The sequence below is a fragment of the Acartia tonsa genome, chromosome 13 (assembly GCF_053477335.1).
Source record: "Acartia tonsa isolate MP-2025a chromosome 13, ASM5347733v1, whole genome shotgun sequence".
NCBI classification, from domain to species: Eukaryota; Metazoa; Arthropoda; class Copepoda; order Calanoida; family Acartiidae; genus Acartia; species Acartia tonsa.
The window spans coordinates 2,574,026-2,599,959 of record NC_137272.1 but is presented as its reverse complement, the minus strand read 5'-3'; the positions used below and the strand labels follow the sequence as shown (position 1 = coordinate 2,599,959).

Genomic DNA, 25,934 nt, shown 5'->3' with positions numbered 1-25,934 from the left:
TTTCAGTCATTAAAAATTAGCCCATTTAGATATAATTCCCTTGATTTTAAAGAAATAGCATTATATTTCAGAGAGAGAGAGGGGACAATTGGCTGTATATTACACTAGTCCTTAAAGTTTTATAATACTGTTTTCTTATTCGCTGGTACAACAACTTGTGGAACTTAAGTAAATTTTGATTGTTTGGTTTTAAAATTTGAGTGTTCAAACGTTTCAACGACTAATTTTAGGGGTAATTTTGTGTATCATCATTGAGATGTACATCAATTTAGCGGCCATTGTCTTACCCCTTTAGATCCCTGATTATATTTTGTCCATATATACTTGATGGAAGAGTTTTGAAAGTTTTTATGAAGACTAACCTTGTATTTTTTCAGTTATTTGCATCGGAAATCTTCTGAAGAATTGGAGAATGGGTCGAGTAGCACGGAGGAGGGGGAGGAAGAGGAAACTTATGAAAATGCCTCACTAGAAGATCCAAACTGGGAGCCATTTAGGTTGGTATTTATAGAAAACTATTCAGTTATAAATCTTTCTCAACCCAATTTAAAAGGAAAAAAGTCTACTTCATCATTCCGAAATATATTTCAAGTAAAAAATACTCATTATCAATCGCATCTGGAAAAAAAAAACAAAATAAGTATATGATAAAACATTCTTTAAGGGTAAAACATTTAAACCTAACTTTGATAACAAAAAAATATGATAAAAAGCATTATTTAGGTACTAACAATTCACTAAGAAAAAATATGTATGACTTTACTATAAGATGGTTGTACAAAAAATGAAGGGGAAGCGGTCAAAATGATGTGAATTGAGAGGGGAAGGGGGAAGGTTTAAGTTTTGTGGGGTGTCTATAGTAGCACAGCTGCTCTATAACTGGTGATTTTTAAAAAAATTGCAACTGCATTTTTAATAACAAATTTACATTCTGCGATTTAACAAAGGTTCAAGTTTTCTAATATAAAATTTTTCTCTGGCTAATCTTACCCAAGGATTATTGCTTTTAATTTGTTCAAAAGGAATAAATTGTAAATGACTGAAATTATGGCCACTTTCTGAAAAATGTTGGCCAACTGCTGTGATTGCATTAGGTGAAATTGAATTTTTATGCTCAGAAAATCTTTTGACTGCTTTGCGGCCAGTCTGTCCAATATATTGTGGGTGTGTTTTACAGTTTCCATTGTCTTTGGTACATGTTATACAGTAAATTACATTCTCTGAGTCACAAGTCAAATAAGATAAAATTGGAATAGTTTCATGTGTTGCAGATGATACAATATTATTAACAAATTTAGGCGAAAATTTACATAACATACAATTGAAACCACATTGTTTAAACCCTAGTTTATTTCTGGAAGGTCTATTGTCTTTAGGCAATTGTGCTCGAATCAAAAATTCTCTTAAATTTTTTGGCCTAGACCAGCACACCATCGGCGGTTCTGGGAAAACTTTTTTCATTTGGGGATTTTGTATCATAACCTTCCAGAATCGAAATAAAATATTTGAAATATGGGGAAGGCGGGGATCATATTGTAAACTTAAAATTGGCCTGTTTACAACTTTTTTCTCAACTTTTTGAAGTGCTGTTGTTCTGCTGATTAAAGGTACACGTTCAAATGCTTTTAATATATAATTAAGTTTATAACCACGAGATAATAGTTTACATTTCAAAAAATCTAATTGTTGTACAAAATCTACATTTAAACTACATATTCTTTTTAATCTAAGAGCAAGTGAATAAGGGATGTTCTCAGTAATGTGCTTTGGATGTGAAGAAGATAAAAGTAAATAAGAACATCTTTTGCCAGGTTTTACATAAAGATTTGTTTTTATAAAACCATTTGAATCAATCGAAATTACAGTGTCCAAGAAAGCTACAGATTTTGTCTCAAAATTATACGAAGCTTTAAATTTGAGAAATGGGTGAAAATTATTAAGGTGTTCTATAAATTTTAGCAACTCTTGTTCTGTGCCATTCCATAGAAAAAATATATCATCAATGTAGCGTTTATAAAGGTTAGGTTTTAAACCTTTCCAAGATTTTAACATCATATATTCAATACAGCCCATAAAAAGGCATGCAAACGTAGGGGCAACACGGGTGCCCATGGCAGTTCCAATAAGCTGCAAATAATGTTGACCATTAAAAACTAGAACATTGCATTTAAGAACTAATGTTAGAAGTGTTATTAGGAACACTGTGGGGACACTTTTATCACTACGAGTGTCTAAAAAGGCAGTAAAGATTTCTATTCCTTGAGCTAGTGGAATATTAGTGTAAAGACTTGATACATCAAGGGTCACAGGAATGGATCCTGGAGGTTGTGGCCCTTTTGAATTTTCTTTCTCAAAACAACGTAACATATCTGGTGTGTCTGCCCAATAACTTGGTAATGATTTGACTAGATCATTAGAGTGAATGTCGACAAAATGACTGGCATTTTCGAAAGTTGTACCACTAGCTGATTCGACAGGTCTTAAAGGTGGGGTTGTTGTCCCAGGGGGCCATTTTTCGGGATCAACGTGGTCTTTAACAAGACCATAGAGTCTACCAGGAATAGGCTCATCAGGTACAAGCCATTTGGCAATATCGCCATCTATCCATTTCATGGATTTTGCTTTACTAACCTCAGATTTTAATGTTTCAAAATCATTAAATTGTATCTGTGCAGCCTGGTTGGGATCTAGCTTTTGAAAATAAGTGTGATCAAAACCGTCAGAATCTGTATGTTTAGCTAACAATAGAGATTCCATAGAGTTAACATAATCTTCTGTATTTAATACCGAACAACCACCTGTTTTATCATTCGGTTTTATACAAATTTGACGAGATTTTTGAAGTCTAATTAACTCATTCATAGCCCTTTTTTCACATTCAGGTAGGTTAGTGTGTGTTTTATTTAAATCTGCCCCTAAAATACAATTTAGAGAACCATTTAGAAACGTAGTTAAATCTGCATTTGGGGTGGACTTGGGAAGGTTGGTTTTAACTGAAGTCCACGGCTTTTTACCTGACATAGGTTCTATCACAGAATTTTCTATGTCATTTTCTTTAAATAGTTCCTCCCTCCATTTCATAGATCTCCCTAGTTTTTGGAAACCTGCGTGCAGATCTGTTGTATTTACAGATTTAGGGGTGACAGCAAAATTTAGACCCCTATTTAAGAGGTTTGTCATGTCCTTGGTTAAAACTGTGTCACTATAGTTACAAACTAATGAATTTAGATTTTTATTTTGACGTTTTATTTTCCGTCTGTACTGTGACCTTTTCACAAATTTTCTGGACTTTTTAGAAGTAGAATTATTCACGGATGTATCACTATTAGATTGTAACTCTGGAGGAATGGGCTTATTACTTTTATTTAAAAGGAAACAAAGTTTGTTTTTATGAACATTATAGTGCTGTTTCTTCAAATTTAATTTTTCACATTTAAGTCTATCTTCTAAGAAAACATGTAAGCTTGGTTGGGTTATTAGGCCATGTAAAGAAATTTTAAGCTCACGTACATGTTTTTTACACAACTCTAAATTTTTCTTTTCTTCAACTATGCCTAATTTCAAATTTTCAAATGACACATTTTGCAAATTAGCTTGAAAAGTGTTTGAAGCTGTGTTAGAGAATCTAACATTATGTTTAGCTTTTATAACAGCTGTTGGTGGTAAAATATTGAATCTTACACATTTTTTCAAAAACCATATGCGAGAAGCACATTTCTCCTGCTTTGACAGAGCTTTGTGTAAGATAAAAAAATGTTTTCTATAAGAGTTATCACTGAAAAAAGTCTGTTCATCATTTAAAATGTTGTTAAAGTGGTATTTATAGTTTTCGAGGACTTTGAAAAAAAAAAGAGTCTTATGGATTATCACAAAGGGGTAGTTACATGAAGTGCATTTTAGAAAAATTATTTCAAGTATACCATCAAAACGGGACAGCAATTTATGTTGCATATATCAAAAAATATGATTTTCAAGTCTAGATATTTTTGAAATTACTTGGTAGAAAATCGAAATTTTTTATAATATATGCCCTTTAGATGTAATTTAATTCAATTGATCAGGAATAAATATGCAGTTCACTAAATTCAAGCTTAAATGCATTTCGTTCAACTACCCCGTTAATTTTTTTGAACTCTTCTCGTCATTTGTCTGACCCCATGGACCTCCAAAAAAGTTTACTTTTCGCCTTAAAGGCAGCCGTCCTATTTTCGAGAATGTTTTTTGGTGGGAGATTTAGAGATTAAGGGTTACAAAACACTAGGAGGTTTTATTTTAATTCGGGCCAAAGATAAAGTTGTCATAGTTCTAGGTAACATTTAGCTATAAGTTTTAAAGTTAGATGTTAATTTGAATCTGTTCAGTGCGAATCAATGAATAAATTGACAATCCTATCATAATAAAAAGGGCCATTAGAAAAAAAATCACCCATTTTCCAATAATAAAAATTGTATGTACAAAAAATTGAAGGAAAATTAATAAAATTTCATATTATTTTTTTAGGTTACGCGAAGTTTCTATACAAATGAGCCGTGTCGGCTCCTTTGTATTGCGTGAATTTGGAGTACATAACACTCCCAACTCAAGCAAATCCTCGCTCATTCCTACCTCACCCGCCGCCGAGGAACAGCCGCAGCCGCCGATGAACGGCTGGGCGCGGATAGACGCGGATCACTATGATCGCAATGAACAGTTGAAAAATCTGATCAGCGACCTCGAGGCAGAGATTTTGGAAAGAGAAATGGAATATGCCAAGAAAAAGCTTTCTTTAGGAGTAAGTTGAGGGATATAGGGATATGACAATGGAAAATTAATATAGTACGTGAAAGCTTAGTATTTACGGCCGGCAAGTCATTAAATCTCCTCCCCTTTTTAAGAGCGAAGCTTTTATATAATTAGGGTCGCTCCGTCCGTTCGTAACGGTTACCTTTTTTCGTTAATTTAAACACGTCCTTCATTTAAAACATGCTGATTTTTACTTTTTTGCATAGACGTCCAAGGGGGGGTGGTAATGGGGCGATTACCCCCCCCCAAATCTCTAACAAAAAATTTTTTTCGCGCTTCGCGCGCATTTTTAATATTTTTAAATTACCCCCCCCCCAAAAAAATTTTACCCCGGGGGTAAATTTGGGGGGGGTAAACAAATTTTACCCCTGCCAACAGATTTCAGGGGGGGTAATTACCCTCCCCAAGCAAATTTCACCCCCGGGGTAAAAATTTTTTTTGGGGGGGGGTAAAAAAAATTTGCGGTGCGCTTCGAACGCCATTTTACCCCCCCCCCCCAAAAAAAAATAAAAAGCTTTGACGCCCCTGCTTTTTTGGCAACCTTTTTTAATGCTATAAATATCCTATTCACCTGATTTTTGAAATATTGATTTCTTGAACAACAAGGTACAAGATTATGTACAATATTATTTAGACTTACAAATTAATGTTCTGCTTAAAAAGTTTTAACACTACAAGAGTTATTGTTCTTTTCTCCTTTCTTCTGATTTTAAAGCTTCGCTTTTATGGAATTTTAAACAAATTCTGCACTATTAACAATAAAAAACAGCTTTATTTCAAGTTAAATGAAATTTTCATTGCGTAATCATTATTTTTTTAAAAAGCTGATTTAACTGAAATGCAACACTTACAAATAACAGTTTTATCGTGTCATGGATAAAATACATAAGAGTTAGACAACTAACTAGATAAACCTGCAGTCCTAACTGTATTGCAGGGGTGTATATTCAGCAGGTGGGGGAAAAAATAAGAAAATAAAGAGTTGTGAAAACATTTTTTTCTTTTTTCCTCCCCTCCTTGGGGGAAATAAACTAGAAAAATTTGTGGGAGAGGTTAAAAAAGTTAAGAGTACGAAAAACTTTTTCATTTTTTTTTCCTCTTTAGGGGAAACAAAGAAATATTTTTCAGCCGGGGGAAAAAAATCTTGCGCAGAATATACACGCCTGATGTATTGTAATCATTTTGCAAGTCATTTCCCCACTCTAACTATTAGTTTCACTTGTCGGACATAGAAGCAGTAGGACATATATTTAAGACTCCATATGATACTGACTCGTACCCAACACCTCCCCGACGGCATGCGGATTATACAGTTGTAAATATTTACTTGTATAGGAAAAGACTGAAACTGCAAGCATAGAGCCCCCTACCCAATCCTCGCCACCTCAAAGTACACTGACCTTGCAATCAGATATTGAAATTAGGTAGGTTATACAATTTTAATTTTCATGCCAATCATTTGATTTTAGTCTGTCTGTTTTTGGATCTATCTGTAGCGCTTAGGGTAAAGCGGGGCGATCTCGGTTTTGAGGTGAAGTCGGTATTTTTTTGACCACCTTCATTAAATGACATTTTTCTCCATGTTCTAATCGACTGACAGAAAAAATATAAAATCAAATTTGTTCCTTGTTAAATTGCCTACAAAAAAGTATAAAATGAAATTTTTGTGAGATGAATATTTAGGGTACTCATGGGGTCTTAAAGTCGGACGACAAAAAATTTTTTTTTCGATTTTTTTGCTTCAGTCGGAAAAACGGTAAGTTGGACAAAAACTGGTAAGAGCTAGAGCTTAGACGTCTTCAGGGGACTTATTAAGAATCTAATAGGCTATCCATTTCCGTTTAAAACTTTAAAAAAGCTTGTATAGTTTTTTCTTAAATCGACTAAAAGTGAAGCGGGGCGAATTCGGTTTTTTCACTTTTTATACTAACTTTTTCAATTTTATATAAAAAAGTGAAATTTTCGACAAAAAAAGTCAAATTTCTCGTACTTAGAAAAAATTTATTTTTTTTTGTAGAAAAAATTGTCCGATCTTCATAATTTTTTGTGTGAATGCTCTTTATTACATTTAGCAACTTTAACCTTTCGGGCATGCTGTAATTAAATCCCTATGTCATAGGTTTTTTGAAGCTGGAAAATCGACCACAGATTTTGCCAAACTTTTCTCTTTTTTTCAACTTGATTTTTTTAGGAAATTTTGCTAATAGAACTAATTTTTTTTTTTGCCAAATCTATTCAACATTGCCTGAATTTTAAGGATCAGGCCTTTAAAGTCATAAAAAATTATTTTTTCTAGTAGTATTTTTATGTTTTTTATCAAAAAAAAATTTCGAAAAAAAAGTCAAATTTCGCGTACTTCGGAAAAATTATTTTTTTTGGTAGAAAAAATTGACCTATCTTCATAATTTTTTGTGCATACTCTTTATTACATTCAGCAACTTTTACCTTTTGGGCATGCTGTAATAAAATCAATACGTCATCGATTTTTTGAAGCTTGAAAATGCCCTACCGACTTCGCCTCAAGGCGGAGCGAAGTCGGTGCCGTTTTAGAGATCAATTTTGACAAACTTCCCAATGTCCTAGGTTTACGTCCCTTTAGGACCTGATCGACTTTTCCGAGATCTTTCTACTGGTCTTGGTCCCATTTTAAAAAAATAATTTTTACGATTTGCAGGTTCAAAAAACCGAAAAAAAGACCGAGTTCGCCCCGCTTTACCCTACGTATTTACCACTTTTGTGTCTCACTTTATATATTTACTAGCGGCTACGCCCCTAGAGGCCTCTAGGGACACTTGAGGAGGAGAGAGTCGAATTTGATAATTCAATTTCTTATTTTAGATTTTAAAAGAAAAAGAAAGAAAAAATGTTAGGGGGGATTTTTCATTTTTTGGGGGGGTTGGGGGTGTCCCACCTCCCAAGAAAATATTTATAAACCTTCCCGGGACCTATGAGAAGCTACCCTGTTAAGGAGAACCCGATCGGTTCAGTGGTTAGCGAGATCCTTCGGTACAGACAGACAAACATCCTGTTACTTTAGTATAAGGATTTCTTATTTTTTATTTCTACCATTATGTTTCAAACTTTCAACTAACCCTCTAAATTGTTAAACCCGAATTTTTACTAAATGCAGACGCCAGCAAGTAAATCAAATGCAGCCGAGCCGTACAATATATTGTCGATCTACAAGGCAAAAATTTATGAATGTTTAATATTATCGACTAAAATCCGGATATTTAGATTGAGTCAAAACCGAATCCAATAAATTAAGATCTGCTTAGATGGCCTTTTTAAAACCATATTTTGGCAAACCTTAGCTGGAATTAGATTGCATATTCGTGCTTGAAATATTAACAAATAAATCACGTTTTTCAGGGAAAGAATACTGAGAGACCTAAATCTCCGTCCAGAATTAGATATTTCAGAAGAATCAAGGAACAAAACTTAAATATTATCAACAGAATATATAAAAAATAATAAAACTAAATGAATTGCAATCAGGGAGGGAGAGAACAATGGAATGTAAATTAGACTAAAGAATTGGTAAATATAACAAGCGGATTTATCCTTAGCGTAAAGGGGAGAAAGTACAGTAAAGTTACTTTAAAAATAAAATAAATTTCTAAGCTTCCATAAATTGGAGAATTTAATCAGTTCAGTGGTTAAAGAGACACAAAATACCATTCTACTTTTCACAAAAAATTTCGGAGGGAAACGGCGGTTTTCGGCGGTTGCTCCGCCGTTTCTTCACAGTTCCATATTGTACCCCTTTTAAAGCAACTGCCATGCAAAATTTCAGACCTGTAACTCTTTTTTTTAGTTGAGTTTCTTTGACTTTTAGTTTTGGTTTCAAAAAGTATCACTTTCGCCCCCCCCCCCCTTTTAATGACATGTAATAAATATGGATAAATATTTAATTAAGTTTTTGCCTCAGAATTGACCCTGAGGAACTCCGCGAGATAGCAGAGGATACAACAATCAGCCTCCAGATTCCAGCTGTTCTTACACAGGTCCTTATTTTGGGTGCTTTACTTCAAAGTGGCAAGGGAGCATATACCCCTCCTCTTTCCCCCTTTATTTTTGAAATAAATTGCAAATAAAGGGTAATAGTTTTTTTTAAAATTGCTTTTATAACTGAGCTATTAGAATTTCAAACACCAGTATTATTAGGTAACTTGAATTCTTATTTTGCAGGCCAATAAAACGTCAGAGACCAGCCAATCCGAAGTGAACATATTAAAAGCAAGCTCCAATGATATGCCTGTCGGCCTGTTGACCACTGTACAAACAAATCTACAGCCAGTGTCAGTCAATCAGCACCAAGATAATCCACCAAGTGTTGCAACTCCATCTGTAGCTAATTCCTCGTTTGATAGTGTTCTTAGCACTATCACTGGTAAGATTTGTTTAATTAGAACATGATTTCAATGTTTTAAAAAGGTCGACTCATTAATTCTATGGCGGTATTTTCCCTCAAAGAGCCTCGTCGAGCACTGAACCCTTTGCTCCCTTATTTTTTGTAATTAAAAAGGGGGGTGGGTGTGGTGGAAGGTTGATTTTTTATACTTCTTTAGATTAGGTTATAATGTGTACTGAGTATAGGGCAACGCAGGTGTTAGAGTAGGAAAAACCTGCCCCTATTTTAATTTATTTACTTGTGTATTGTGTATTTTTACTTAATTTGTAGAAAGCAGCATAAAATCAGAGATAAAAGTAGAACCTCAAAGTTACGAAACAGGTAATAATTCTTGAAATATATATTCTCCTAGCGACTATGTCCCCCTAGAGGCCTCTAGAAACATTACTGGAAGAGGAAATGGCATTTCTGGGGGAGGGGGGTAGGTTATTTCGATGCAAGCCTTCAATTTTAGTTTGAAAAGAAGTTATACAATTTATGTTTTTAGGTATTAATTTTTAGAGGCAATTTCTCTTGCATAGGTTAAGTTACCCTCCGTCAAAATATTCATAACGGTCAAAGAGTTAGCGAGATCTTTCGCTACACACATACAAAGACATATTTCTACTTTTTTCCATTTTTTCCATTAAAAAAAAAAAAATATGTGAGAGGGGGGAAAAATGAATAAAATAAAGAAGAAAAAAAACTACCTATAGGGAGGGAAATGAAATATTTTTTTAGCAGGGGAAAAAAATAAATCTTATGCAGAATAAAAGGATTTTCCTATTTTAGCTGTTACTGAAAGTATAGTAGAGGAGTATGAGGAGTTGCCTGGAGCTGGAGATCCAGCCGATGTTAAACAAGAATATCTCCAAACTTTCTCCATCATACCTACTCAACATAGCGACGATATGGAGGAGGTACTAAAAATTATATTTGGATAGATAGTAGGGTTGGCAATCCGAATCCTGAATCCGCCCAATTTTTGGTCAATTTTGGTATCCGAATCCGGAATCCATTTTTTTAATAGCGGATTCGGATTCTTAATATGTAGGCTAAAATTAGCGTCTTGAGTTTTTTCTTACAACTCCCCCTTTTTGAAGGCAAAGATTATCATCATTAAATATAATATCTTTTAAAATCTGGTTCGATTCTCGGAAGTTAATTCTAGAGAACACCAAGAACATTAATTTTAAGGACATCTGTAGCACTTGATTTAAAAAAAAACCTTTTAAAATATTGCTAGAATCCGGAATCCAAATCCGGAATCCGCCAAAAATAAGAATCCGGAATCCGCGGGAATCCACCATTTTTTTGGACGGATTCTTGTAAGAATCCGAATCCGGTTTCCCTAATAGATAGATACTGGGAGGAGTGGGTGGGGACATATGGGTTGTAAATTACACTGGTACCCAAAGTTATTAGGCTCTTTTATCTCAGAAACCACTTTTTTTTTATCTTCAAAGCTTTTATTTTAACAAATGATGATACATTTTAGTATTTTAACGACCAAATTATGATTTCGATACGATTTAATCTAACTGAGCCTTCTAATGCCTGTTTATAGGAGGCTAATTATGACTTTCATTAAAGCTTACTAGCGTGCCCCTAACTTCGAGATATCTACATAATTAAAACCACCTTTACTAAATTTTAGATTGAAGTGAAGTACAGCGAAACCAAAGATATTCTGAACCAGAATTTGGCGTCTGACATCCCTGCAAGAGAAGGACAACCTGCCCAAGTTAAAACCACTCAACAACCAGCCATACAAAGTTCAACTAGGTCTTGTTCAAAGTCCACTGTCAAGATATTTATATTATTCATTTGTAGTAGAAATATATTTGTTCATTATTTTATATTATGGATAAATATTAATATATTGTTTATTTATATCACATGAGGGGGAAGGGGCATAATATTTTTCAGATTAATATGAGTTGTTGTTAAAACAGGTAGGTAGAAAATGTGAGCTAGAAACGTTATGCTTCTTTTTCCCTGGACTCTTTGTGTCTCAGAGAGAAAAAATGGGGGGGGGGGGGAGTGAATATTTTCTTTGGAGACTTTGGAGAAGTAGAGCCTCTTATCCCAGCCCATTTACCTTAAAGCATCCTTTACAACATTTTTCCCGCTCCTTGGGGAAAAAAAACTAGAAAAATATGAGGGAGGTGTATAAGAATGAGTAAATTTAATAGTACTTAAAGTATTTTCCCTCTCCTTAGGAAAAAAAACTTGAAATGGAGGTGGGATGAAATATTTTACATCCAGGGAAAAAAATGAATCTTATACGCCCACCTATGATGGATATAGTAGTTTAAAGGAAAATAGTGCGCCACTTGCAGTCTTTAGTTACAATTTTCCTAGTAACTATACGGAGCAATCGTTTTTGGTACACCCATCCCCCCCCCCCTAAAGAAAATAAACCTTAAATGATATCCCAAATTCACAGGTATTTTGCAATGGAATATTATTGCCAATGTAGCTTGTCCTGTTTCAGGGGTGTATATTCTTCACATGATTAAATTTTTTTCCCAGGCTGCAAAACATTCATCTAACCCCCCCCCCCCTTATTTTTTTCCTAAAAGAGGAAAATTACTAATTTCAGTAGTCTTTATTTCCCCCCCCCCCCCCCTCCTACATATTTTCTATTTCCCATCACTCCTCCCCTTTAGCAGGGGATCCCGTGCAGAATAGCTTGGGTTGGCAATCCGAATGCGGAATCCGCCCAATTTTATGTCAATTTTGGAATACAGAATCTGGAATCCGTTTTTTATAGCGGATTCGAATTCATAATTATTAGCCTAAAATTAGCGTCTTGAGTTTTTTCTTTCAACCCCCCCTCTTTGATGGCAAAGATCACCACCTCCATCTCTCCCCACCTACACCACAAAGTGGTGAGATCAGAAAAAAATGTAAAAACGCAGCTTTAGATTCTTCCCAGTACCCGGTATAATTTAATCCCTTAATTAATTTTTTAAAAAAGCCTTTTAAAATATTGCTTGAATCCGGAATCCGCGGAGAATCCGTTTTATATTTGGACGGATTCTTGTAAGAATCCGAATCCGGTCCAAAAATTAGACGGATTGCCGACCTTAGAATATAATTATAAACCCCTATTTAAAACTGAGACGGAACCAAGATCTAAGATTAAATTCTGCAAAATCTTAAATGAATTTTTCTCGACCACAACCGTCCCCCCTTTACCTGCAACGTACCATTAAGACCGATATAATACATTACAAAGGCTGTTTGTTGTTCTTGTTAAATTAGGAAAATGCTAATTGAGTCCCTTAATTTTACCAAGGTCATAGCTTACGTAAAGAGCGTTCATATTCTTCTGCCTCTAGCATCTAGAAGTTCTTAATCCAAATGTGTACTTTATAAAAATATTGAACCTTTATTGTTAGGTAAAAACATTTTGTTAGTGTTTGAACCTAAGTTATGGAGTAGGACTAGGTACTTTTGTAGTCATTAGAGCCAGCTCAAGCTCCACATTCAAGCACACTATGACTTGATCTGCTAATTCATGGGAGCTTCTCTATTACCACACCCTCGCCGTGAATGGCAGGTGTCCTAAATTAGTTCAATGAAATTAATGATGCTGTCCACAGTGAAGCATAGTTTGAGGGCTGTTCTTTATAACTATTAAATAATCTCCATTCTTTTACAAGAAAACGAAAGTTACCTGTAAGTATTGAAACTGAGAAATCTGGGGTTTATAATATATTCATTTTTTTCCCCTGTTGCAATTTTTTTTATTTTCGCCCCTCCTAGTTTTTTGCGAGCAAGGAAGGGGAAAAATGGAAATATATTTTCAGGATTCTTTATATTATTCCCCCCTCCCACATATTTTTTTTTAACCAAGGAGGGGAGAAAAATAGATAAAAATATTTTCAGTTCTCTTAATGTTTACATTTTTTCCCCCAACCACATATTTTTTATTTTTTAACCCCAACCCATAAGGAAAAAGGATAAGAGGATGAATACTCACCCCTTTTTCATGGTAAAATACTACTTCCCCATCCCTAAATTTAGAAGCAGACGAAAATCAAAAGCCGCCCAGGGCTTTTTGTAAGTCAATCATAAATAATAATGTGAATAAAAAGAAAAGTGATATTTAGCAAACAGCCGTGGGCGGTCAGAATCAGCTGAATGTTCATTATGAAAAAAATTTCCCCCTTTTTAGAAATAGAAGGATTCATCTTTCATGAACAAATTTTTTAAAATAAAAATACCTAAAATTCTATGTAATTTTTAATTAAAACATTAAAACGAAAATATCTAATCTAATATTCTTGCCCTAAATATGGAAATAGTAAAAAGTAAAAAAATATTTTTTAAAATAATTTTTAATCCTCCCATTTGAAAAGTAGTAGAATAGCAATAAATTTTAGCGCGGCAACAGCGCTGAGTAGGCCTCTAGGCCCACTGCCTATTTTCGTCTTCTAGTTGCTTCAATTCCTCTCTTTTATTTTTTTCTCTATGCCCCAACCACATTTTTACCCCCCCCCCCCCCCTTTAGCAGAGTCAAATTTGCAGAATATACACCGCTGTGAAAATTTTTAGCTTTCAGTAAATGAAGACTTGAACTCTTAACTCTCACTACCATGCCCTAAATTTACTATAATCGCCTTATTCTTTAAACAAGTTAGCATGTTTTTATGTTCTAATTTATTATTTTCTTAAGTCCAACACATTTGTTACTCGTATTCTGCTTATAAAAAAATGCATTAGAAAATGAATTTGAACAATGACTAAGGTCAAGCACGAGACAACAAGACTTGTTAAGCTCTCCTGGAACCTCGAGACCCAACCAATCAGAAAGGAGCCTAGAAAGAATTGTTGGAGAGGATGAGGGCGCCGGGTCGGAGCCAGAAAAGACTGTTGAACAGAAATCTAAGAATAGTTTGGTTGATATTCTGAGCCAGTCTGCAGATTCGGATGAGCATGAGATTGTCAGAACCAAAACATCCAAAATCAAGGTAAAACTCTCCGGCCCTTTTTGAAGAAAAGGATTATAGTATTTTCTTTTTCCTCCAATTAAAAAATATATGTTAATGCTTTCTTGTCATATGCTTGGCCGTGGGGACCTCTAAGATAGTGGTCTCTTAAAATTTTTTCCTGTGTAACATCTTTTTTAAGTTGGGCAAGTTATTTTTTGCTGTTAAAAGCATTATTTTAATATTTAATAGCATGATGACATGTGTCATTCTTTTAATAACCCAAATTAATTGGGGAATAATATCTATGTTTAATTATCTTACCAAAAATGAAATTTATTCGAGAAAAAAATCTCGCATCGTAAAATTGACAACCTCTCCATTTGCCCCCAAATATTATTTTAGATTTTTTTTTGATTGCTGTTAATATACCTTATTCCTGGTATTTAATACTTAGATAATATCCAACTTTTAAAAAAAATATTTTAGACCAAGAGAAAAAATTCTTTCATCCAGAAGCAGTTGGAAATGTTGAATAAAATTCAAAGTCAAAACAAGCAAACAAGGTAAAACAGAATTGGAATAGTTTAATAATGTATATGCAGCGTGTTCTTTCAAATTGCTTAGCTGAGCTCTGAATTACCCCCCCATTCATTTTCCCATTTTTTGATGATAATTAAGATTAAAAATTGGTTTGTTTCTTTTATTAACATATTCCAATTAAGGTTAGGTAATATTGGAAACTCGTTACCCCCGCATGGTTATAACTCCCCGTAGAGGTTAGGCACAGGATACTAAAAATACTATTCCTCCCCCCTTTATTTTAAATTTTAATAAAAAAATGTGGTGGGGGGATCTGTGCTGAGTAGAAACTTTGAAGGGGACACAAAATTTTTTTTTTTTTTTTAGGAAGAATTTAATCTTATTTACATGGGTGTATATTCTGCTAAAAGTGTGGGGGTGATTGAATAAAAATATGTGGAAAAGGGGGGAAAATAAAAAGAAGAGTACCTACTGAAAACATTTTTCCCCTCCTTGGGGAATAAAGGAAATATTTTGTAGCGGGGGAACAAAATGAATCGTTTTCAGAATATACGCCCCTGCTGATTCATATTAATTTTTGTTTTGTTTCAGTGAAACACCTGCTGTCGTGCAAAAGGATGTGAAACTTTTTAGAAAAAAACGAGTACTAACTAAGAGGTAACTTTTAAAAGCTAAAAGTTCTTCATATTTAAGTATGTAGTAGGTACTTCATTAGATATAGGCATATAGATTCATAGAAATATATACCTCTGACAGAAAATATGGTATTATTAATTGATTTTTGTTAGGGGTTAGTAGATTGAATTATGCAATACTTTCAATTGAATTAAAAAATACACACTATGTATGGCAGGTGTCTCGCTTTCTTTTCAGAATGATATGATGCGAATATATATATATATATACTGGCCAAACAAACGATTTTCAACTTTTCTTTTTCAGTAATATTGAAGATAAAGTGCCAACAAATGATCTGGAGCCGTTTAGCAGCCCGACTCCGTTTCTAAGAAGGATATCAGAACCTGCTCCACATGTTGATGAACCAGCAACAAGCTCACAGACTGAAGACAACAGCAATACTGCTGGCGAGACTAGGTTGGAGAAAGATGTTGATGATAATAGTGATGACCAAGCAGATTTCTATGGATTTGGAGACAAGGAAGAAACATTTGCTGAGAATACAATTCGTAACAATGAAATTGATGATCTTGAAAGAGATAATTATGGAGAATTAAAATGTTCAAAAATGAAGTATCGCCGGAAATCAACTGAAGTTACAAAACTATTGAACAGGTAAAAAGTTTAGGAATTATTGGTTGAAAAAAGTTGGGACACCGAAAGTTTTAACCAACCAATCAAAAATTAATGAAAGTACCCAAAGTTTAAAAGTACAATCTAAATTATTCTTCTCTATTAGACAAGACTTAATATATTACAGGGAGGGAGGGAACATTGAAGTGAAATCAAACTTGTATCTAAAGTTTAATGAACACTTTATTAGCCAAAAATACTTTGTAGGATTTAACAGTAACAGTGTCCAAACTTTTCAACCATTAGTTTAAATCTGATTAAGGGGTAATTGTGTTTGTCATCATTGGAGATGTACAATGTATATCAAATTAAATTCAATTGTTTATAAATTAAGAACCCTGGTGACATAATTGTACAAGTTTTTTCTAAGAAAATATGATTTAGTATTACAGTTTACTATTTTTAATCCTTTGTTCTCAAAGAGGCATTGGCATACTTACCTTATATTTTTCACTTTTTCCACAAATTCCAAAAAAAATTTGACTGCTTTTTTATGTATGGCTGGCCATCTTTTTATAAAAACTTTCATTGTCGATACAATAGATCTATAGTATAGATGTATATAGAGATAACTACCTGGCCCCCTTTTCCAAGGACCTTTTTCGTCTTCAAGCAAATTGTTTGGCTGTGTTCATATTCTCGGTTCTCTTGGTTGATTTCAAAGATCCATTTGAGAGTCGGCCTAAGGTCCTTTGGATGGGGATTTAGTAGTATTTACAGTTATTTAACCCCTTCCCCCTGTAGTGATTTACTCTAATGTTGATACGCTATATTTTCTAAAGAATGCCTTTTTCAGCACCGGAGGATTAAAAATCTACCGCCATGTTGACCTAAAAATCCGTCAATCCAGTTTTGAAGCTGAACATTTGAAATTGAAAGACCACAAAGAAAATGAACACGAGATTGAATTGGAAGAAAAGAAGGAAAAGTTTCAAGATATCGATAAAGATGATAGGTACTTCATTTTTTTTGTAACGAGGCTTCTCTGTAATTCAAAATGTCGGTCTATTCTAATTTCTGTCAGGTACGTTTAGGGGTAAACGTGATTTTCTCGGTGGCTATTTAAGATGGTAGTTTGAAATTTCTTGTTATTTTTCCCTATACAAATCAGCGTTTAGTATATAATTTTCATTGTCCGTCCGTCTATCGGTAACATTCTGACGGTCATTTGATTTATTTTACTCGGCTGCTACTCTAGATAGACGACTGATCTTTTCTGGTAAAGATTTTCCTAATTGTTGTATTTATGAATAAGTATTAAGTATTGTAAGGTACCTTCAAAATTGTATCGATGGCGTGATAATGCATTTGAAGAAAAATTTGAATTTACCAATTTTTTTGTATTTGTTTTTAAAACAGTGTTAGCAAAACAAAGAATAGATATTTATTGCATCGTATCATAACCTGCTTTCCGTGGATAGTAAAATGAAAGATTGTGGGATTAATTCCAGTTATATTATCCCTGATAAGATCAGACCCAGTTCTAAACCAGCGGTTATTAATCAGTTTCGAAGCCATATTTAAGAAAAATATCCATTTTAGTTCATAAGTTTAATATTGGAGGGAGAGGGCATTGAGCTGTTTATTATACTAGTTCCCAAAGTCTTAAAATTACGTTTTCTTATTTGTTGACTTAACAACCGTGGAGCTTTTTTTAGTTTTTATTCATCGGTTCATTAAGTTAAGTCTCCAAACGTTTCTAACACTCATTGTAATCTACAGAAGGGGTAATTTTGAGTATCATCTTTGCGCCATTGACTTATCCCTTTAGATCCCTGGTATAAAATACTGATTTTTTTTAGAGAGCTTTGGGAGATATTGAAGGAGAAAAGGGAGCCAGAGCGGAGAAGAAGGGGAAATCCTTTCTATTTGATTCCTTTTCACAGGTACCTACCTAGGTTTATTTTATTATTTTGAATCATAGGTACAGGGGTGTATATTCTGCTGCATGGGTTACCCTGCTAATAGGGGGGGGGGGGGGGGGAATAAAAAATGTGGTTGGGAATAAACAAATTTAAAATATAAGAGAACTGAAAATATTTTTTTACATTTTTCTCCCCTCTTTGGTGAAAAAAAAACTAAGAGAATATGTGGGAGAGGGGATAATATATGGATAAAATAAAGAGTTCTGAAAATATTTTTCTATTTCCCCCCTTCCTTGCTAGAAAAACTCGAAGGGGAAAAATGAATATACACTCCTGCCTAGTTTTTTTTTTATTGTTTTAAATCATATGTATGTTATACCTATCTGCCGCGTGATATTGATTTCTATAGAATATCTTAATTGTAAAAAATCATTTATACAAATGTCAGAGTATGAAGATGTCCTACTTAAATCAATCAATCAATAAAATTTTGTTTTAGTGGAATCGAAGAGTTAGACTTTAAAGTGAACCGAGAACGTCAACAGACTCTGATAATAAAGAGGCGAATGTTCAATGCTAGCGATGGTCGGGCCAGAAGTAATGCTACTGAGGGAAAGGCAATGGCGCCATCCATGACTAAATACACGTATTGGACACCTAAGGTAAAAAAATTTTAAATTAGGTATACAAGATTACATCAATTTTTGTAAAGAATAAATTTTGACTCGTCAGAATCTTAATTGAATTATTTCGACAATTTTTGAATCCGAATCTGTTTTCTATAAATCTGCAAAAATATAAGACAATGCCAGATTTTGCAGAAAGGTGTCTCGGATTGCCATTCCTCCTGGTTTTGGAATTTTTTTTGTATGACAGTTCAGGGGTGTATATTCTGCACAAGATTTATTTTTTTTCCCCTGCTACAATTTTTTTTATTTTTCTTCCCCCCCTAGTTTTTTCTCGCCAAGTAGGGGGAAAATGGAAAAATATTTAAAGAACTCTATAATTTATATATTTAATCCATCCTACCACACATTTTTAAAAGTTTTTTAACCAAGGAGGGGGGGAAATGGAAAAAATATTTTCAGTTTTCTTAATTTTTTCATTTTTTTTCCCTCCAACCACTTATTTTTTATCCCCCCCCCCCCCCCTGAGCAGGGGATCCCATGTAAAATATACACCCCTGTGACAGTTTCTACCTACTTAATTCTAAACATCCAGAAGCTATTGCTTCAAATTAAAGATACACACCCTTACTTATAGAATATTATTAGAAGGGGTTTTTAATACAACCATCTCGTAATCAGTGCACAAATGGCTCTTAGTATCCGAATTTCGTTATGAAACTTGACATGAATAAACCTTGGTGCCATTTGTGCATTGGTTACGAGATGGTTGTATTACCCATCAACTCCCCCTTTCACAGGGAATGATCCTGGTTTGGTTATGACTCAGCGATGAATAACTATTTATACTCAGGAACAAGGATAGCTAACAAGCGAAATAATTCTAAAATAATGTTTGGGGGGCAGATGGAAAGGTCGTTAATTCTACTATGTGTTGACCCCCAACGACAGCTGAAAATCATGTTACAGGTTTCGTGATTTTCACTGAATAAATATTTTTTATATTCTAGTTTGACGATGAAGATACTGAAGATTTAAATGCATATAAGAATATATTCCTTGCTCCTGATCAAATAAGGTAAACCAATATTTTTCAATTCATTTTATTATGATACCTAGGTAAGGTAAACCGAACCATTGGCCTCTAGGGGCACTTTAAAGGATGGTGGAGGGATAAATTCAACCTTTCACACACAATTTTGGTTTTTAAAAGAAAAACTCAAAAAAAAAAAAAATTTTGAGGGGGGGATAGAATTAGATATAAATCTCCCTCTAGACCTGTAAGAAGCTTCCCTGAAAAGAAGCACCATGTTAGTCCAGTAGTCAGCGCTTGAAGCATACATCATGTTACATTAAAAAAAAGATTTTATAATCATCGTATGCTCTTGCTCATGTTTCATTTTATATAAACTTCCAAAAACTTCTATTAACCTATCCTCTCAGTCCAAAGATAAAGCCTATACACAGTACACACCGTTTACGCAAATGTGTCAAAACTTTCCCTTTCTTTTGTGATAACCGCCAAGTGACCTATTATTATATTTTTAGCAAAGCAACTAGAAAATCTAAGCCATTCACCCGTCTGACCCGACCATCATTGGCAGATATCCTACAGGCTAGAAGAATCCTAGGTACATATACTTTTATTTTTTTATGGAAACAGGGGTGTATATTTTGCATGGTTGACCGTGCTAAAGGGGGGGGATTAATTGTTAACTTAGAAGTTTTTAAAATTACCATATTTATTTCAAATCCGCCTGATGATTCCTGTAGCAGTTAGGTATAATCAAGAAAACATAGTTAAGACCAGAAAGTCTCTTGTCCATTTTTTACAGGGTACCCTATGGTCGTTAAAGTTCTGTCTGTCTGATTCATTAAGCTTCGCTTTAATGTGTGTTGTAACCCTTGTTGTTGTCAGGTATTGATCAAGAATCCAGGTTCAACTATGACGCCCAGGATGTTAAAGAAGAGAAACCAGCACCGCCCACAGTTCAAAAAACAAGTCTTTCATTCAGGTAATTTTATCATTTTGTTTATCTTTAAAATGTCTAATAAAGACACATGCCCTGCAACATAAAAATAAAGACAGATCTTTAAAAAGTATTGACCATTTGCTTTTCTGATTTCATTAATGTCCAGGGGTGTATATTCTGCACAAGATTTATTTTTTTCCCCGGCTCCAAATTTTTCATTCCCCCCCCCCCCCCTTCCTAGTTTTTTCTCACCAAAAAGGGGGAAAATGAAAAAATATTTAAAGAACTCTATATTTTATTTATTTTATCCCTTCTACCACAATTTTTTTTAGTTTTTTTCACCAAGGAGGGAGGGAAATGGAAAAAATATTTTCAGTTTTCTTAATTTTTACATTTTTTATTTCTCCCCCCCCCCCCCCTGAGCCAGGGATCCCATGTAGAATATACACCCCTGTTAATGTCTTTATATGCCAAAAGATAATTTTGGCTATTTTACAAACACAAAACACCTAAATGTATAGTATATCCCTTAAAGGTGGATAGGAGCAAGGCTATATATTTAAGTTTTTTTAAAGCATTAGATTTTTCCTCTATGTAAACATTCTAATGAATAACAGGGATAAGAGAATGGAGGATAAATTTTTAGACATTTTTAATTTTGATAACCCCTTCAGTAGATTTAGATTATTTATTGAAAAGTTTGAACACTACTAGTAAGGAACTAACTAATAAGATTAACCTATGCCTTTTTGCTAACTAAAAGGATATTGTTAAAAACTTTGGGCACCAGTGTAATTTACAGTCCAATGTAACCCCCCTCATTAAATAACTAAAGAACAATATTAATTTTGCAGGAAGGGAGAATGTCACTTGAGGCGCCGCTCCGACTCGGGGGGCAGCACAAACCTTGCGGGTGTAGTTCCCAGGATCAAGAGAGTTTTAAAGAAAAAACTGAAGGGACTCAGAAGAGGATATGTGAGAAAATCAAAGGTACATTATTTAATTAGAAGGTTATTGGTGGTTTTACTTGAATCAAATGCTTAGTCGAGCATAGAACATACCCCCCCCCCCCCCATTTGTTTTTTTAAGGCAGTTAATTTGAAATGTGGTGGTCGCAGCACCAGAGTTACTTGATTTTTTTTAATTGCATCTTTATGCAAAGCCCCTAGAGGCTAGGGGCGAATCCGCTAGTTTTTAAAGTGAATTAAGACATTTCATTTTTTCGCTTATTGATTTAGGTCAGGTTAGGTTATATTAGGTACTAGGTAGTCCCACATTGTTAGGGCATCTCAAGGGTTAGGCATAGGGAAAAAGCTACTCCCCCTTTATTTTCAATTTATATAGAAAATGAAGTACAGGGGAGGGGTTTCAGTGCTTGACATGCACTTTGATTGAAAGCACTATTTTATAGTTGCTTACTCTTTAGTCTGATCGTGTATCATTGAACAATAGAATTGTTTTGGCGATCTCACCAGGTACATTGAAAGCAGGGGGGTATATTCTGCACAAGATTCATTTTTTCCCCTGCTGCAAAATATTTCATTTATTTTCCCCCACTAGTTTTTACCCTAAAGAAGTAGAAAAAATTGAAAAATATTTTTAGTACCTACCTACTCTTTATTTTATTCTTCCACATATTTTTCGAGTTTTATACCCCAAGAAGGGGTAAAATGGTATAAATTTTCAGAACTCTATTTTCCCCCCTCCTACATATTTTCTTATTTTTTTTCTTCCTTCTTGAACAGGAACTCACACCCCTGATTGAAAGTTTAAAATTTGTCTAAGACATGTAACATGTTCCTTGTTTTTTAGGAGCTTGACAAATTTGCCCACAATTTGAACCGAGGAAACCATGATTACATAGATATTGACAACATCGAGGCTCTGGTGGATAATGAACCTGTTGAGGTAAGAGAAGCAGAGAGAGCTGTTTATTACGCTAGTCCCCAAAGTTTTATAATAACGCTTTCCTATTCGTTGGCTTAACAACTTTGGGATTTTAGTTAATTTGATTGGTTTGTTTATTAAGTTGAGTGTTCAAACGTTTCAATCATGCTAATTTTATGCTGCAGAAGGGGTAATTTTGTGTAGCATTTTTGAGGATGTACATCAATTTATAGTCCATTGTCTTATCCCTATAGATCCCTGGAAATTTCACTAATCATTGTTGGGAATGTACATCAATTTATCGGACATTGTCTTATCCCTTTAGATTCCTTTAAGAAAAGACAGTTTTTCTTCGTCATTTATTGAAGTAAATAGGACATCTGCCATCACCCGTCAATTAGTTTATATGGGCAAGTTAGATTGCTGTCCATGACACTGTAACGTCAGGTAAAATAACTAAGGATAAATAAGGGAAATAATGTCTCCTTTTCTGTCCAAACACCCGGTTGGTTATTAGTATACGATACACTTACAAGATAGGCACTCATTTGATTGCTCGATCTTTATTTGGAAATCATATCTTCGTACCGTATTAAGTTTCGCATATTTAAAGCAAAAGGGGTAGTTTAAACTACATCTATAGGGCACATATTTGAAAGAATTTAATTTTCTACCAGTTAGTTATAAAAATATGAAGACTTGAAAATCATGTTTTTTGGATATATGCAACTTATATGGCTGTTTTCACAAAAAAAAAAACAGCATGATAACCATTTTGGTGCTGCCTAATTGATTGCTAGTTATTGTAATACATATTGTTACTTTTACACCAGAAAAGGTCAAAGTGAAAATAAAAAATTTAAAACCCTTTTCTGCTCCTGGACCGGATGGCATAACTGCAAAAACATTAATTACATTTGTTGATGAACTTTCACTTCCACTTAGCTTGCTATTTCAAAAATCTTACAACACTGGAGAAACACCCTCTGATTGGAAGAATGCCAATGTTACTCCTATTTTTAAAAAAGGGAAAAAATGCAAAGCATCTAATTATCGTCCAGTTTCCCTAACTTCTATTGTATGCAAGCTGATGGAATCAATTATTAAAGATGACATGACAGAATATTTGAAAAGCAACAAAATAATAAAAAATTCTCAACATGGCTTCAGAAAGAAAAGATCCTGCTTGACAAATCTACTTGAATATCTCGAGAATCTAACAAAAGCTGTTGACTCTGGGCAAAATATAGATATGGTGTACCTTGACTTTTCTAAAGCGTTTGATAAGGTACCAATAAAACGACTTTTGTTGAAGATTAAAGCTGCAGGAATAAATGAAAAAACTGTTAACTGGATAAAAAATTGGCTGAATAAACGTATGCAAAGAGTTGTACTAAATGGTGAAATGTCAGAATGGATCCTGGTGATCTCTGGAGTTCCACAGGGCTCGGTACTTGGCCCTCTCCTATTCATTATTTTTATTAATGATCTTGATCAGTCATTAGATGAAACCAATTCCATTTTGTACAAGTTTGCAGATGATACAAAGTGTGGAAAAATAATTGTGAATGAAGAATCAACTGCTCAACTTCAAAAAGATCTAAACAATTTACTAATTTGGGCTGATACATGGCAAATGCAGTTTAATCCTGACAAGTGTAAAGTTCTTCATTTTGGTAGAAGTAACAATAAAACACATTATACCATGAATGGCTATGCACCCTCTGGTACTGTCCTTGAAAATGTCAACGAAGAAAAAGATGTTGGTGTTTGGATTTCAAACTCTCTGAAACCATCAGTTCAGTGTCAAAAAGCTGCCAACAAAGCCAGTTCAGTTTTAGGACAGATGTCTAGAGCAGTTTCATATAGAGACAGAGTTACCTGGATCAAGCTTTACAAGCAATATGTGCGTCCTCACCTTGAATACTGTGTTCAAGCATGGTCACCCTGGCTTGAACAAGACAAAAAAATACTAGAGAAAGTACAAGAAAAAGCCGTTAAAATGGTCTCTGGACTTCAAGGTAACTCTTATGAAGCTAGGCTTAAAGAACTAAAGTTACAGTCACTAGAAGACAGACGTGAGCGTGGAGACATGATCCAAGTGTGGAAAATATTATCAAACTATGACAATGTCAATGCAGAAATGTTTTTCCACAAGTTTCAACAACCTGCCCACCAAACAAGACTTGGAGCTGACAATTTGAATCTGAAGAAGCCCAGATTTAATTCAGATTTTCGCAAAAACTTTTTTTCAATTAGAGTTATTGACAAATGGAACTCTCTTCCCCACAATATAAAGTCTGCTAGTAACCTGAATCTGTTTAAAAATCTGTATGACCGTTGGATATGGCGAGAAATACAACCCGAACCAGAAAGAAGATGAAAATGCTGACATGTTCAAAATTCTACCACAGTGGAGCTGAACATTATCCTGATTAAATTAAATTAAATTAATTATATAGGCTGTTAGATGGTATTCTTGTAACTTATGCTTGCAATAAAGGGAGAGGTAAGTTTCGGGTAAAATCCGTAAAGTTGTGTGTTTTAAGGCTTAAAAATAGTAGGTATTAGAACGATAATATTCACTAAATATGTGTATTTCTTATTGAAAAGAAGTATAGACAAATTTTGTTTTAAAGTTAACATCAATTTTTATCGTTTTACTACTGTTTTTAACTTATACCTAACACATAACCTTTACGGATTTCACCCGTAACCTACCTCTCCCTTTATTAAATGCACTTCCTATCCCTTTTGTTTGTTAAGGATTCGTCGAGCTGCAGCGAGTCAAGCCAACATGATTTCTTCAGCTGCAGACTTTGTCATGCTAGATTTAACAATAATCAAAGTAAGTAGAATCCTTATATAAAAGTAACAGGATGTCTGTATGTATGTGTTTCTGTGACTGTAGATTTTGATCGCCCAAACAGCTTAACAATATCAAAAGAGTCCATTAGTTAGCATATTCCCTTTCATTCTTTTTCCCTTTTATGACATTTGAACATATGATCTTTAACATACTTTGTCCGTTTGTCCTCCTAAGGCTTTTTAATGTGATTTTCTACTAATGGACAAAGTTTTCCTTTTTAGTAATGTTTGTACTTGTTCTGAGTATAAAGTAGTTGCGCCTCAATAACAGGGGTGTGCATTCTGCACGGTTGACCATGCTAAGGGGGGGTGGGGAGGGGGTAGAATATGTGGTTCAAGGGAAAATGTTAAAATTAAGAGAATTGAAAACATTTTTTCCATTTTTCTCCCCTCCTTTGTGAAAAAAAATATATGGGAGGGGGGATAATGAATGAAATTAAGAATTCTGAAAATATTTTTCCATTTTTTTCCCTTCCTTGTGAAGAAAACTAGGAGAGGAAAAAAACTTTTCTGCAGGGGAAAAAAATGAATCTTGTGCAGAATATACACCCCTGTAATTCAATTTATTTTAGATTTAGAATTACATGAATTGTCCTGTAAATAAAGTTTATTTTAAACTAATTTAATTTATTTTAGGTTTAGAATTGCATGAACTGTCCTGTAAACCATTCTCATGCAAGTTCTGTTTGACAAGGTAAATTATACTTTTAAATTTCCAGGTAGGGAGAGGACATTAGACACTAAAT

The 25,934-nt window shown here is 34.1% G+C and overlaps 1 protein-coding gene across 1 annotated transcript in view; it reads left to right on the top strand.

The window, feature by feature from the left end:
- The window catches only part of LOC145335048 (uncharacterized), a 51,478-nt gene that overhangs the window by 3,508 nt on the left and 22,036 nt on the right, over nucleotides 1–25,934 (top strand). Inside the window, exons 4-26 of the mRNA XM_080180736.1 lie at nucleotides 378–497; nucleotides 4,501–4,771; nucleotides 6,118–6,206; nucleotides 8,155–8,214; nucleotides 8,714–8,789; nucleotides 8,974–9,175; nucleotides 9,467–9,517; nucleotides 9,968–10,095; nucleotides 10,833–10,960; nucleotides 13,935–14,157; nucleotides 14,605–14,681; nucleotides 15,250–15,315; nucleotides 15,601–15,951; nucleotides 16,766–16,924; nucleotides 17,772–17,855; nucleotides 18,334–18,496; nucleotides 19,471–19,538; nucleotides 20,009–20,091; nucleotides 20,379–20,475; nucleotides 21,288–21,423; nucleotides 22,246–22,341; nucleotides 25,087–25,168; nucleotides 25,825–25,882. Of these exons, the coding sequence (XP_080036862.1) occupies nucleotides 378–497; nucleotides 4,501–4,771; nucleotides 6,118–6,206; nucleotides 8,155–8,214; nucleotides 8,714–8,789; nucleotides 8,974–9,175; nucleotides 9,467–9,517; nucleotides 9,968–10,095; nucleotides 10,833–10,960; nucleotides 13,935–14,157; nucleotides 14,605–14,681; nucleotides 15,250–15,315; nucleotides 15,601–15,951; nucleotides 16,766–16,924; nucleotides 17,772–17,855; nucleotides 18,334–18,496; nucleotides 19,471–19,538; nucleotides 20,009–20,091; nucleotides 20,379–20,475; nucleotides 21,288–21,423; nucleotides 22,246–22,341; nucleotides 25,087–25,168; nucleotides 25,825–25,882 (2,868 nt within the window). The remainder of the gene's footprint in view (nucleotides 1–377; nucleotides 498–4,500; nucleotides 4,772–6,117; nucleotides 6,207–8,154; nucleotides 8,215–8,713; nucleotides 8,790–8,973; nucleotides 9,176–9,466; nucleotides 9,518–9,967; nucleotides 10,096–10,832; nucleotides 10,961–13,934; nucleotides 14,158–14,604; nucleotides 14,682–15,249; nucleotides 15,316–15,600; nucleotides 15,952–16,765; nucleotides 16,925–17,771; nucleotides 17,856–18,333; nucleotides 18,497–19,470; nucleotides 19,539–20,008; nucleotides 20,092–20,378; nucleotides 20,476–21,287; nucleotides 21,424–22,245; nucleotides 22,342–25,086; nucleotides 25,169–25,824; nucleotides 25,883–25,934) is intronic.